Here is a 14,636-nt window from a genome sequence, read left to right as displayed (position 1 = left end):
AATTGCTGTAACACTGGTCCTAATACCTAAATACAAAACAATTGCAAAATAAAATATGTATCAATGTCATGTGACATTGTAGTGACTACTAATGATATTATTTCATGATAAATGCCATAATGAAATGAAGCTTATAAAGAAACAATTGAGTTTTTCTGTTTCCATCCTTTCTACTCATTTATTAAAAAGAACCAAAACAAGACAAAGAAGTACCAAAACCTGATCAAAAATTGAAAAACACGGTTTGGCAAAAAAAAATATAGCAATGGAATGTAAGAGGAAGTTAATATATTTGATTGATAGAAGTCTTCTCAATGTCACCATTTTTAATTGTTGTGGAAGATATGATATGGAGAAGTTCATCAGGAAATGTGTCATATTCATTTAATAATTAGGTTACTAATTCATTCACTGTAAAGACAGCAAAATTATCTTTTACCCAGTGACTTTTCAGGTAATTATTTTTCATATGTCTCTAACTTAGAATACTAAAACATGAGAAACAGAGTCAACACAAATCTTGTCTTATATATATCCAAACCCATGTCAAAAGGCTATTTTAAAAAGACCAAGTTAACTCTTGAAAGATTAGTGATATTGAAACAGTAAAATCTTTGAAAATAAGATCAATGAAGCAATCTTCTTCTTTATTAGTAAGATTAAACTGAAGTTTGCACTCTAAATCCTACAATAAGAACTGAATAAAATGTATTGCTGAAGGTGGTACAGACAACCGGGGACAATGAGTTCAGGAAAACATCCACCATGGGTCTTTTTGTATCTCATAATGGTTTTGTTCTGTTTTTTTGTAATGAATCAGGCCTCTCATTGTGCTTGGATTATTAGTTGAGGAGAGTCAAACTACAGTGTAATTTTGGTTATTAAATGCTAAGGTTTCTTAACCAGCAGTAGTCACTGTACCTCTGTACAATACATCAGTCAGAAATGTAAATGGTTTTTGCCCCTAAAATAGTTTCAAGTCTTCCCTATCATATCCACTTAAGTTTGAATTTTTAAAATGCAACTTCATAAAAATACAATATAACTACAACCAAACTGTTTTTAATGTATCTTATAGGATAAGTAACTATTTTTTAAAAATCTGTGCTCACTAGTTTTATTTATCATTGAAGAAGAAAGCTGAGATACAATCGTCAAATCCTCGACTTGTATTAATTCTGGGGAAAGTGGTGATTTAGGGGGTTTTATACACCCAGAAGAATCTCCAGATTCATGTTTGCATTTCTTGCTGCGAGCCTTCCCTGAAGACAAAGTTGAGGATAACAGTGCAGGTTTCTGAGTGTTGGCAGAACTGCTAATGTCAGCTTCATTTTTTTTCTGACTTTGAGGTTTAGGTGAAATCGCCTGAATAAATAATAAAAAATTGATATTTTTATTTTGGTTTCTTCATTTTTGTTGTTTTCTATTTTGATTGTTAAGCAACTTTAGTATCCAAAAACATTGTTAAGCAACATATAACATTTCTATTACAAATGAAAAACCAAAAAGAACCCCACAAATTATTAACTAAAAGTTGAATAGGCTGTCTTTAAAGGGATGCTGTCAACTTGTAGTCTAAATTTAGGTTTTTAAAAATGTATTATTTATAATATTCTGAGAAAATAAAATGTTATCTTACTGGACAAATATGTTCTGTATTGAGTTAAAATATACCTCTTTTGACACCATAATTACCAATGACATTGATAATAATTAGGTAAATAAACAGCATTTTCAAGTTTTAGAGTATTAGAGGAATACATTTAAGCTTCTGACTTTCAGATTTTTTTTTATAAAATAATTTCCTTTATCGAGTTCAATGCAGAGGTTTAAGTAGACAATTTCCCTTTAAAGAAAGATCTCAACAGGAAAACAATGATCAAATTAACGAAACATTATCTTTAACTCATTTTAGTGCTGAAAGCTAGAGTTTCATAAGCATAATGCATCATGAAATCAAAGCCACCAGCAATACAGAGTTAAAAGACTAAAAAACAATACAGAACAAGCAACAACAACAAAAAAAAAAAAACAAGGAGTAAAACCAAGTGTAAGTTAAAAACATTGGATTTAAAAACAAAATACGTCGCATTCTTAGATGAGAGTTTTTACCTTCTTCCTGCCAACTGATACTTTTAAAAAAAAATTAGAACTTTGTCAGTTCTTTCATAAAGAATATCTTCATTCATTTGGCAGTAAAATGTCCTACATATGTAAAACTATATGTGAATGTGTCCTAAGACAACAGAGAACAGCCACATTAGATGGATTTGCAATCTATGGTGTTGGAATGCCTATACTGTATCTCTTTTTGATATATGTATCTGAGAGCAAAGTATGAGATACACTTTAAAAAAAAAAAAAAAAAAAACCTATACTAAAATAGGCTTTTATAAAGAACCAAACTACTAGCTCTATGAACAACATGCTTGTCCCCAAGATACCTTTTTACTTCCATATCTTTTGTGAGGGATGACCATCAGGTCTGCAGTCTGCAGTTCTCTGGAATATGGAAGATCATTGTCTGGGGGACAAACAGCTTTCTGTTCCCACTAAAAATATTTATAAAGCGCTCAAATTTTGGTGGAAAAAAAAGTGAATATTTGGTATTAAGTATGGCACCTTTGTGCTACAGATGGCATGTTGGACATACCACATAAAAGGGCTGGTGTCAAGTGTCTCATTCATTGAGTTGTCATCATTTCTATTCTTGAATTTACTCATTACACACGTGTATAAGTGCAGATTAATCATTTGAAAAAAAACCTCCACATACAGAAAGGATTCCTAAGCTTATCATAAAAGGTGTTGCCAGAAAAGTCATTAGAGCCATTACTTGTAAATAAACAATTTTATTGTTCATCTTCACATATGTGAGAGACATCACTACAGCATCCATTACTCTCAAGTTACAAAGTTATAAAACAAGATTTTAATACTTAAATTAATACCTTGATAAGGTGCTTAACCTCTAAACAAGGACAAATTAACATTTTTTAAAACTTACTGAATTATGCATCTAATGCAGGTTTTATCCAAAAGTAAATATAACATGACAATTCCCTAATACAATTAAATAATCTATAATTAATAATCTGAGAACTGGGGTTCAAGACCACAGAGTTTGAGTTTTTTTTTTAACGTAAATAAATAAATCCCTTAGGACAGTAAGTTTTGGCCTTAGGCCTGTTATAAATCTACGTCATGAGTGGCATTATTTTACTCATTAGGGCAACAGAGGTTAGTGACAATCTCTCTCCTTCAAGTCTACTATTGATACCGAGATGTAATTAAGAATTTTATAACTCGGCTTTTTAACTTTGAAGAAGGGCAAACACTTAGCACAAAAATTAAGAGTATGGTTACAAAACATTTCACATTGAAATCAACCTGAATGACAAAAAAGGGGGGGAACAGCATTCTGTTCCTTAAAAATATAAAATAATTTACAAAGTTTTCTTAATGATCATTGGTCTCTTTGTTACAAAACTGGGAAGGACTCTCAAAATTTTTTTAATTATGTAAATAAAAACAGCCGAGTTACTCAATTTTTTTTCTTTTTTTTTAAGCTCAGCTTCAAAATGTTGTACTTCTCTCTGAAATAGGCACTGCCCTCTACACTAACTTTCACATATAATAAATAATTTTCACAATCACATTCATCTCAGCAGGATTGTGCATAATGAAAGATTGACATTGTAATGAATTTTCCAGAAACATTTTATTACCCAAGTCCCTGATTTATTGCATTCTGAGAATACCATAAACAGTGGTGAAAATACAAAATATTGTTATATCTGGGACGTTGAATATAGTAATACACAGTAAAAAAGTCACTTAAAATTTGGTTGATATACTGACAATAACGGCAAAGACTTAACCGTTTGATGATCACAGAAAATCAGAAGGTATGATTCGCTGACATATTAATCAATTTAAAAGATCATTGATTCAATACAACATTAATGGAGGCACCAAAACAATGCACTGTTATCAAATCAGGCCTAAAATAACCCTGAAAAACTCAATACAATATCAATTAAATTTGGACTGTTTTTTAAAACGCATATAGAGAAGAGCAACAGGTACTCATTTTAAAGTCTTCTTTATTAGGCTACTAATAAAGAAAATTAAAATAATACAAAAAGGGTATATTAAAACTACATTAAGGCTCAGATTTTAAAACAGGAGAACCAAGGAAATCCAGTTATGGCTATTACTGTGTTCTTATAGTCTTACAGTGCCCAAGAAGGTAAGCCCTTGGAAAATGGAAAAGCATGCACAGTCCACTATATACAGGTATTGTGGGAATCTGAAGGTAGCCAAGGCAAAATCTAGCAACTGCAACCTTCACTTTTAAATTCCTCTATTAGGTGGTTTAAAGACAGACCCTTAATAGTTTTTAAAAATTTTTTTGTAGTTATTAAAATATACATCCTAGCAAAAATGTATGGCTCATTGATCAATTCATAAAACACAGTCAGTCTAACAACACCAATTGTTACAATATAAAAGAAACTTCTTACAAAAGAAGCTTTATTAGATGTCAAAAAACCCTGTTTTAACTCACAAATGAAAAGTATTTGTGTAAGGGTCTTTGTAAGCTAGTTAAATGTGATCCAGCTGGAAGCCTAGACCCTGGGATGCCTGCCTCCAGGCCTTCAACTGTTGGGGGACAAAGGCTCTAATGCCAGCCTACTGAAAATAAACACTAATGAAGTCTGTAGTTTATCTGTATACCTTGGAGAAGGCAGAGTTAAAAATATAGCATCAATTAATTACCTTCCTATTCCCATATCTGATCAAAAGGGCAATTTCAATTATGTGGATACTATAGCTCCGTGATCATTCCAGTTGGGAACCTTGAAAAAAATCAAATGCTACCATTTCATACCTGCTCCAGCATTGGAGCCGTTTCACTGTAGTCTTCCTTTTTTTCAGCACCATCCACCCCAACAGCTTTGGATGCCAACAAACCTTGAGAAAAATTGTACAGAAATTGCTTATTAGAAAAAATATCGACTTTCACACTAATTAACTTCTCAAAAATTTTAACAGTTGAAATCCCCTATACTTTTTTATGGAAAGTAAATACAACACTCTCAGAAGTTTACTTGTCAAAAATACAAACACCCTTAATAATGGCTCAAGGGGCTGAATCAGAACTTGAGAGTTGCTCACACAATTCGTTTTTAAAATAAAAAAATTAACTAAAAACACCCTTTTAAAAAAACCACACATTTACACATTTATTCTGTACAAATTTAGATTTCTATGGTTTAATGTCCCAAAACCTAAGATGGTGTAGATTGTTAATACTTAGGCTTTGTCTATACAACTGAAAAAAAATATGGAATTAATATTAAGATATAAGGAATCCTTCCAAACATCCAGAATATAAAATAAGATTGTTGTTATTGTTGGATTATTGGTTAAAAAAATACTCCCAATTTTTTATTTCACCTGGATCCTTTAACCTAAGCTTACAGGTTTGTTTCTATACCCAGTTGTAGCTTACCTTCTTACAAAAGTGGTGAAAACATGGATGCATCCATTTTATGTTAATGGAAAAGAGTACAGATCCTTCCTACAACATTTGAACATACTTAATATGATATAGCCTCATTCTACAATTAATGAAATAAACTGGGAGTTCCAGTTTTCTTCAGTATATACCATTAATTCTGAATTTTAGAAGACAGAATATTTTATCTGGAATATATATAAATAACTTTACAAGACATGAAAACTCTGCTTTAATTTAGAAATTACACGCATTTAGTCAAGATTCTTTGCTAAGCACCAGACAGGTACCCTCAATGGAATCAAATTTATATGCTGCTTCTTATGGCCACCAAGCACATAAAAAGTCACCAAAAATCATTTCTGTGTCATTTCAAAGTCAGGCACACAAAACCTTGACCTCAAAAGGAAGCATGTTTAATAATTGACAAAATAATAGTAAACTTACTTCAGCAATTATACCACTATATTATTAAAGCTGTCTACAGCATACTTAACAGGAGAAAAAAGGTGCCCCAAAATGCCACCGAACTTCGAGTTACCCTGTGGCAACATCGCTTGACTTCTTCAGGTAACAATCTCAAAGATGTTAAGTAATGTAAGTGGATATTCAAATATTAAAACTGTATTTTCAAAGTAGTACTAGAGCCAAGTGTTAAATCAGGCAAAAGGCACGTTTCCATTATTAGATAATAAAGTTGAATATCTATCACTCAGAATTATAATTCAAAACAGCAAAGGCTGAGAATAAAACAATGATTTTGATACAGCAATGATTGGTATTAAAACTGCTATTTGGTGTAGTTTGAGATAATCCATATTGCTCAAGTCCCACACAGTATTAAGTGTAGGTTTAAATGGAGGAAAAAAGACCCAATGTATAAATAATTTTACAAAAATAGCTTATAAATCATAAATTCAATCCTAACTATATTAATATAACTTTTGAACACATTTTTAGATGCCTAAAAAAGATGTAGCACAGATTATTTCTTTAACATTTAAAGCTGCATTCACTAGGTTTTTCTTCTCTAGCTAATATTTTTGAGGTTAAATACTACTAAAAATAAAAAGAAAAATAATTAAGAAATTAGGTTCTTCTTTTGCAGGGAACTGAGTAGAGGTCCTACTTCGAAGGGGTACTCAAAGAGGACAAATATTTGCTACTCAATCTACTAAATACACTTTACGTTTTTCGTTTCCTTTCATATAGGTGGTGGAAATACTTTAAAATCACATCAATAGATGATACAGATAACAACCTTCAAGAATTAATTGGAGGGAAATAAATACAAATGAAATTAATTGTTGTTATTTGCAAATATGTATTAATTATCAATATATTACTTATCAATATATTGCTAACAAGTCCTCATCCAAATAAGATATCTATAAACATTTTTACAGAATGTGTTATGCAGTTTCAAGAAATTATTTAAATATCAGGTAGAAGTAGAATATAAATTTTTATAAGTCCCAACCACAAAGTGATAATTTCTCAATACTCTACTTCAGCTGTACAATAGAGTTAGTCTCTCACTGCTGATAGGAATAAACAGAACAGAGGCCAGAGCATCTGGTAATGGGGAAGAGCAAAGTGGTTGTTAAATTCATGGTCTACTTGTCATCCAGCAATTCCAAAACACAATATTCTTGCTCAGATTAAGAACCAAATATCCTGGATATTATTATCAATAACTTATTACTGGCCAATTCAAATCTCTGGGGTTTTTAAATTATTTTTTAAATTCCTTAAGCTGTACAAACACATCTAAACTGGCTGAACGTCTAGAACTCCTAGAACTATTACAAACAGACCATGCACCAACTGCTGTTTCTTCTTTTACTCTCTGACAACCTGTACTTTAAAATCGATTCAAATTTGTTTACAGTTTGCTTGCAACTTTGTCCCAAAGTATAAACTTTATTATCTTTGTAAAATTGTTTGTTCTAAATCAGTATGCATAAAGTATCAATAATTATCAATAAGGTACATGACAATGAAAAATAAGATTCTGGAAGAACATATACTATGCAACAATAATTGCAGTGTCTACTTATTTGAAAATTTTGAAGAAAACCATCCTATTCCATTCTCTGTAGAGAAATCATGTTAGGAATCTCTGTAGGGTGTATATATGAGGAAGAAACAGGAAGAGAGTGAATAAATACATGAATTAAATTTATCCAGCGGCTGGTCCACTTATTTCCTGTTAGAACTATTGGTGTGCGTGGGGCGGGTAATACATCAGAGAAGGCTGAGATGCTGCCATGTTACCAGCCTATTCCTCTCAGTAGTAAAGGGACAAAAAGACAGATATAAGTGAGCTTGAGAAATTTAAAATATACCATAATTCCATAACAAAACTGCTATTTCATATTAGTTCTCATCTCTTTTTATGGTCCACAGATGAAATTTACTGTACAGAGGCAAGCCTGAGTTTCAATCATAAAAGACAATCTTAAAATATCTATTATCTTTTTGCATGATATAGTTGTAACATGAAATCAGAAATAGATGCAGAGATGAACTATTAAAAAAACTAACATACATCTTCTGAGTAAATAAAGGGAAAAGATCATAACAGTTTCACATTCGTAAAATCTTAGGCCTTTCTACTGTTGCCCAAACTATGACTTGTTGATTTGAGATTCCCAAGAGGAAGTGAAGACAAAGTCCCTCCACAGAAGGCACAGGGTGTTACTAAAGCAACCAGTATTAGAACTTCCTTGAGGTACATGGTAAAATGGTTTTCCCCCCACTACTGTCTTTTCAAGGCCAAGCAGAAATACTGCATCATTGTGGATTGAGCTGTTTTCTTACTTCTTTAAATGGTGAGCTTGAACTTCTCAGTAAGACACATGTAAGAGTATACTGACTGAAACTAAAATCAGATTATCCAGATTGTAGGAAAAACCATGATGCTGGGAAACTGGCAGTTGTAGCGTCAGTGTTACTTCCATCTTCCTTGATCTTGGCTCCCCCAATAAGGCTGTTTCAATCTTGGTATCACAGCAGTTAGAAGTACTATTCCACAGTACAGAGCTCGGAGTTCCATTACTCTAAGTCAAAATGGAAGTCTCAAGTTGCCATCATAATAATCACTAGGATAACATTTTGGCTTTCTCCAAAGCTAATAGTTTATAAGGAAAAGGTGGAATGGGAATGGGTAAATTGATTTGAAATATTTCCTGTCCTGGGGCCAAATATATCCTTTATCAGAGAAAGGCACAAAAATAATATTAACAGTGGAAAGACTAAATATTCTCACTTGTTGAAACCAATTATAATTACTTAGATGAATATTGTAATAGAACAGTGGCTCTAAAGAACCCTCAGCTGCAAAGTCATCTTTCAGTGGGCTTACACTCTTTAGAAAATGGTCAAAATGTTTAATTTACATTTATTCTTGGGTCTGACAATGAAACCAAGCTTTTTCAAGTTATTTAAAAGAATGCCAACAAAGATTTACAGAGCTTTATTAGGCCAAAGGCACAAAAAATCATTTGTCCTTAAAATAAGAGCATATGACTGAAGATTAATTAAAATATTTTACCTCCCCTTTTATAACATATACTCAGAAAAATTAAATATATTCACAATTTATTTTAAAGATTAGAATCATTAGGCTGAATGGAACTGTGGGTCTTAGTATGACTGGCCCCTTCCCCTGTAAACACTAACCAGGCTAGAATTTCCAGTGTTTTTCATCATTCTAGTTTTCTACTTCCTAATTACAACAATAGAGAAATAAGAGAAATAAGCCCAAATTCTAGAGACCAACCTGAAGATAAGAATAGAAATTTTAAAAACGTATAGAAGTCCTTTCACATTGGGTAACAAATTTCGGAGCTGAATTTAATTCAGTAATCATCTTTCCAACCATATATGGTACCATCTTTTAATGAGATCAGTCAAGAGTAAGAATGTGTAACACTTAGAACCTCAGACATTATGTCACCACAAATGGACAAAAGCGTATAATTCAATTCTTAGAGAAACTACTCCTGCCACCCAGATGATTTTTAAACGATGCCATTTTGTAACATTTGATCCTATGGATCCTCACAACATCCCTGTGAGGTAGGTAGAAAATATGTGATACTCTTCACATTTCCAACAGAAAAAGCCCATGGTGTTGAAAGGGATGACACTGAAGAAACAAAGCAACTGTCTTCCTTATTAACCAGTTAGCTACACTAAACCAACAGACACATTTTCCTTTATTAAAAACAAACTACTATAAAATCAAACCCTCCATTCCCCCCCAAAAAGAATCATTGTAGTTTACCAGTAATCTTGTTAAGTCGAGCTCTCTTTGCCTGAAATGAGTTGCCTTGATTATTTTTCCTCTTGTTTGATAATGTGCTCTCTGGCTGTGGAAAGACCATCTTTGGAACGTTCTCTACATGAAGTCCTACTTTTAATAGAATATATATATGAGAGTTTATCTAGAATCCAAAGTTAAAACATATGAATATTTTTTAAATAGCAAAATAATAAAAAAGCTTTGCACTTAATTTTTTCAATCTAGTGCTTGACACAACTTTAAAAAACACAAATCTCTCTAGACCAATATATTAGAAATAAAAAAACTACTGAGCAGTTATGTTTCAGGAAAGGAATGACTTACTGCTTCTTCTGTATTATATATTGAAATGCATGCAGAAGCATTTTAAAGGCCAAAGAAAACAAAACAAACAAACAAAAAAAACCCCACAAAAGAAATCCCAAACCCTATTTGGTAGAAGTTACAAATCAAATTCTCAATGCATTTCTATTCAAGAATACTGAGGGTAACCATTATCAAGCACCCATATTAGGCCATTAATCTTCAGATCTGTAAGATGCTAAAAAACTTAACCATCATATTATGCTAGGAAAAAAATCCTAATAATTTCACTACATGTTCAAATTACAGGAAGCCAAAGGATTTGACTTATTCACTATGTGAGTTTACCACTGCCCCAGGGAATGAATGTAAGAACATATTTTGTACCAAATGTTTCACTAGATGTGGGCAGATCTTCCTTCTTCTCAACTTCTGGTGTGGCTAAAGAAGCTGAAGTTTCTTCCTTTTTTGAAGGTACTTTAAACCATTTTCTCTCATCTTTCTCTTTATCTTTATTGCTGTTAGCGCTAGTCCGAGGTTTGTTCCCTGTTTTATTCTTGGCTGCAGCTGCAGCAGCTGCTTTGACTAAAGCTATCCAATCCTCCAAAGGAAAAACACAAAACATGTGAGGCATTAAAAATTAATTAAAATTTAATTATACTAATGAATAAAAACATGTATCACATTTTCAAAGCTATTTTCACTCACATGCACACAAATATAAAAAGCAAATTAACTACACTTACAAGGGACATCATCAACACGGTAGATTATCAAATTTAATTATCTCATCGGTTATATGCTCTTATACAAAATGGGAAAATATTCAATTTCAAATAATCTTTTGATGGAATAAAATCTAAAATATAAGAAAACCTATGACAAATGTGGAATATTACATGACATTCTACCTTGGTAATTTTAGGGTTTAAACGTTGAATTATGTTTCTTCTCTATAATGCAACAGATCATAAAAGTAGTAAGAAAAAAAAGCTTATGCTGTACTTCTGCAAAGATTAAAAGAAACGTACAGTCAGCCCGCCCTAAGCTTGGGTTCTGCAGGCGTGTATTCAACCAACTGCAGATCAAAAATAGTTGGGAAAAAAAATTCCAGAAAGTTCCAAAAAGCAAAACTTGAATTTGCCATGCTCTGGCAACTATTTACATAGCATTTACACTGTATTTACAACTATTTACATAGCTTTTACCTTGTATTAGGTATTGTAAGTAATCTAGAGATGATTTGGGAGCATGTGAATAGGTTATATGCAATATTGTGCCACTTTGTACAAGGGACTTGAGCATCTACAGACTTTGGTATCCATGAGGGTCCTGGAACCAAATCTCCTGCAGATAACGAGGGACGACTGTATTACCACTGAGCAAATTACTATTCCTTATTAGGAAGAATGTATCACTCAAGGTAAGGTCAATTTCATAGAAATCAAAGTATGATTTTATTATTTTTTAAAGCTTTTAAAGTTTGGATACATATTTATCAAAACAGCTTAATATTACTAGTTTAAAAAGAAAAAAAGAAAAAAAGAGCTACTTGACTTGACCAAGGTAAAGTACACACTGTCAGACTCCAGTTTAATTTCCCTCCCTCTACAATTTCCTGAATCTGTATTAGTTACCATTCTTCTGAGATGCAAATACTTATATTTCCTGTGTTTTAATTTTTTTAGTTTGTGGCTAAATAATTTTTACTGTTTTACTTTTAACTAAAAGCACTTATTGTAATAATTATGGAAAGATGTAAAGAAGTGGTACTAACATGTAAATTTTCACAATCAAAGACTTTTTTAAAACAAATATTTATAATGTCTCTACAGAGTTAATCTTCAACTGATGACTGATGCCACTAAGCTATCAAACAGACCACTGATTCAGACTCAACCAAAATGCGTAATATGTTAAATTCTTAGTCCAAGCAACTAAAAACAATTTCACAACATCAAATGCATTTAATTCATGGCTTACATTAACAACATAGGCCATTAAGCAATTCAAGTTGATGGTTCCTCAGTCTTGAAAATATATGGTAAAGACAATAACCCATTAAAAGCACACATACAAAATCTGTCTCTCCCCCATGACTGAAGTGAACAGAAAACATCATGCGATGTTGCACCTAACACATTCATTCACCAATTTTCTATTGGATACCCTATTATATATGCCAGGAAACATGCTAAGCTAATAAAAGATGCTAGATGAAAACACCAGGAACCCACAGGCATGGAGTGACCACATCTTTGCTCCTGCCTTGGAAGACACCCAATATCCAGATTTCCCCGTATTTTAAACTACATCCCCAATGCATGTCTTATTATAAAATGAAATAAAATTTTGTATCTCTAGTTTATGTCTCTAGTTTGTAAAACCAAAGAACATCAGATGCACCAGTACTATCCAATCCAAGTTTTACTTAGAACCACCTCCCTTTTTTAGTCTTGCCCATAAGGAACTGACAGGCAAATAAAATTAACTATAAGACAATGCGACACGAGAGACAGTAGAGAATAAACAAAATATTACAGAAGAACAACAAAATTTTCCTGAAGAGAAAGACTAGTGGAAGGCTTCAGGGAAAATGATAAATGATTTGAACCCTAAAGTAAGAATTTGCTAGGGAAAAAGGCAAAGAACAAGAAATGGACACTCCAAGCAAAAGGAAAACCATTAAACAAAGGGGTGGCAAAGTGTACACTAATAGGAAAGAGGGGTTTAAGGTCAAGGAGCAATCTGGGTGACTTAAGTATCACGGCTAAGTTGAGCCTTGAGACTAACATTTAAGTAGAAGGAAAAAAGCAACACCAATGAAAACAACTTATAGAGTGCCATCAACAAAGCAGAAAGAAAAACAGGAGTAAGCACAACAGGCAAGCAAAGGAAAGTGATAATTCAGCAGAGATCATATGTTTGCAGTCTTATTAAGAACAGGGCGTTTAATTCTGGGTTCCACATTGCAGGGAAAATTTTAAGTTGTTAAGAGAAATGCTAAAAGATGGCGGGGATAAATTCCATGCCCAGTTGTTTTCTCTCTCCAATAAAGAGAAAACTAGAAGAAAGGGATTCATGCTGTACTCTTTAAAAGTGAAATTAGATAAAACAGTTCTTGATCACGACTTGTTAATCATGGGAATCACTGTAGTTGCGTGATTAAAGACTTCTCCCATTATTTTGTTCTTCCATTTTTTAATTGGAAAGATTCACTATCAAAAATAACTCGTGTAGGGACCCTGGCGGTCCAGTGGTTAAGCCTTCGCCTTCCAATGCAGGGGGTGTGGTTTCGACCCCTGGTCGGGAGCTAAGATCCCACATGCCTCGGGGCCAAAAAACCAAAACATAAAACAGGCAAGAGGCAATATTGTAACAAATTCAATAAAGACTTTAAATATGGTCCACATCAAAAAAATCTTTTAAATAAATAAATAACTGGTGTGATCCTTCCATGAATGAGGACTAAAGATATGTTTCAAAGATTCCTGTAGATAACACAGAGCACTGCACTATAATGAACACTATAATGAAATCAGATATGAGTTCAGTCACTCTGCACACTATGGTTGAGTGAAATTTTAGGTAAGTCATTCTCTAAATTCTGAATTCCTCAACTGTGAAATAGAAATATCAGCTATACCTATGTCAAAGGATTTGCTATAAGAATCCAATAAAACAATGTATATAAAAAATGTTCTAAAAATGGCAAAGGATCTTATGAGCCAATCTTTAACACTAGTGAATTACAGTATAAATTTTATATCAGCTCACTCTCAAGAAGAAAAATAGGTGAGAAAAAGCTACAGAAAATTTAAAGAAGAACATTTCCACAGTGCATTTATTTGATTCCTTATCCTTTGCTGGTTTAATAAAAGCAATTTTACTGTATAGTTTTATGAAGGAATTCTCAAAGGACTCAAAATTTAGATGATAATATGCAAACTGGGAATCTCTTAGCAAGGCCCAAACAACACCTGATTTATTAAGACATTCAAAAAATAAGAACATTTTATAAAAAACAATTCTACAAATGTTTTGAATGTGCTCGTAATTAAAAATTATGAAGAAAATGTAAAATTAAAGGAAATATACTACTAATATTTTCTTCTAGGAGTTTGTAAATGTTAAATACATCATGGTGTGATTAGAATACTAATTAAAAATAAACATCCAATACATCCAAAAAGTTAATTTTTACAACTTATTATTTTACCACGAACCAAACTGGCTCAATGTCTCTTTGGAAAAAATAAAGTTTCAAGGTTAGTGCCATCTCATAAACATTTGAATGACTAGAATGACAAAATAATAGTTTTAAAGCGAAAAAAAAAATTGAGAATTTTAATTAAACAGGTACTAACTTCCCAATGTTTAAATTAATCTTTCCATGCAGTAACCAAGGAATCACACCACTGAATGCTTAAGAGAACATTTTATTTATACATACAAGTAGGAAGACACAAAGCAATTTCATGAACAAAAGCATTTCCATTG

The 14,636-nt window shown here is 32.3% G+C and overlaps 1 protein-coding gene across 17 annotated transcripts in view; it reads right to left on the bottom strand.

Annotated features, from left to right (window-relative positions):
• PHF20L1 (PHD finger protein 20 like 1) overlaps window positions 1–14,636 on the bottom strand; it is a 78,844-nt gene that overhangs the window by 41,173 nt on the left and 23,035 nt on the right. For 10 of the 17 annotated variants that reach the window (XR_010837353.1, XM_067017024.1, XM_059043057.2 and 7 more), the window contains 4 exons: window positions 10,524–10,737; window positions 9,816–9,944; window positions 4,895–4,977; window positions 1,113–1,365 (listed from right to left, as the gene is read on the bottom strand). Coding sequence is in view for 16 of the 17 variants with exons in the window: in XM_067017024.1 (XP_066873125.1) it covers window positions 1,113–1,365; window positions 4,895–4,977; window positions 9,816–9,944; window positions 10,524–10,737 (679 nt within the window). In the remaining variant the exon portion in view is untranslated. The remainder of the gene's footprint in view (window positions 1–1,112; window positions 1,366–4,894; window positions 4,978–9,815; window positions 9,945–10,523; window positions 10,738–14,636) is intronic. The other 7 variants (XM_059043058.2, XM_067017025.1, XM_059043061.2 and 4 more) reach the window with 2 other exon arrangements.

Source organism: Kogia breviceps, chromosome 17 (genome assembly GCF_026419965.1).
Source record: "Kogia breviceps isolate mKogBre1 chromosome 17, mKogBre1 haplotype 1, whole genome shotgun sequence".
In the NCBI taxonomy this organism is placed as follows: Eukaryota; Metazoa; Chordata; class Mammalia; order Artiodactyla; family Physeteridae; genus Kogia; species Kogia breviceps.
Note: the sequence above shows the minus strand (reverse complement) of the source record. Positions and strands in the feature narration are given on the sequence as shown.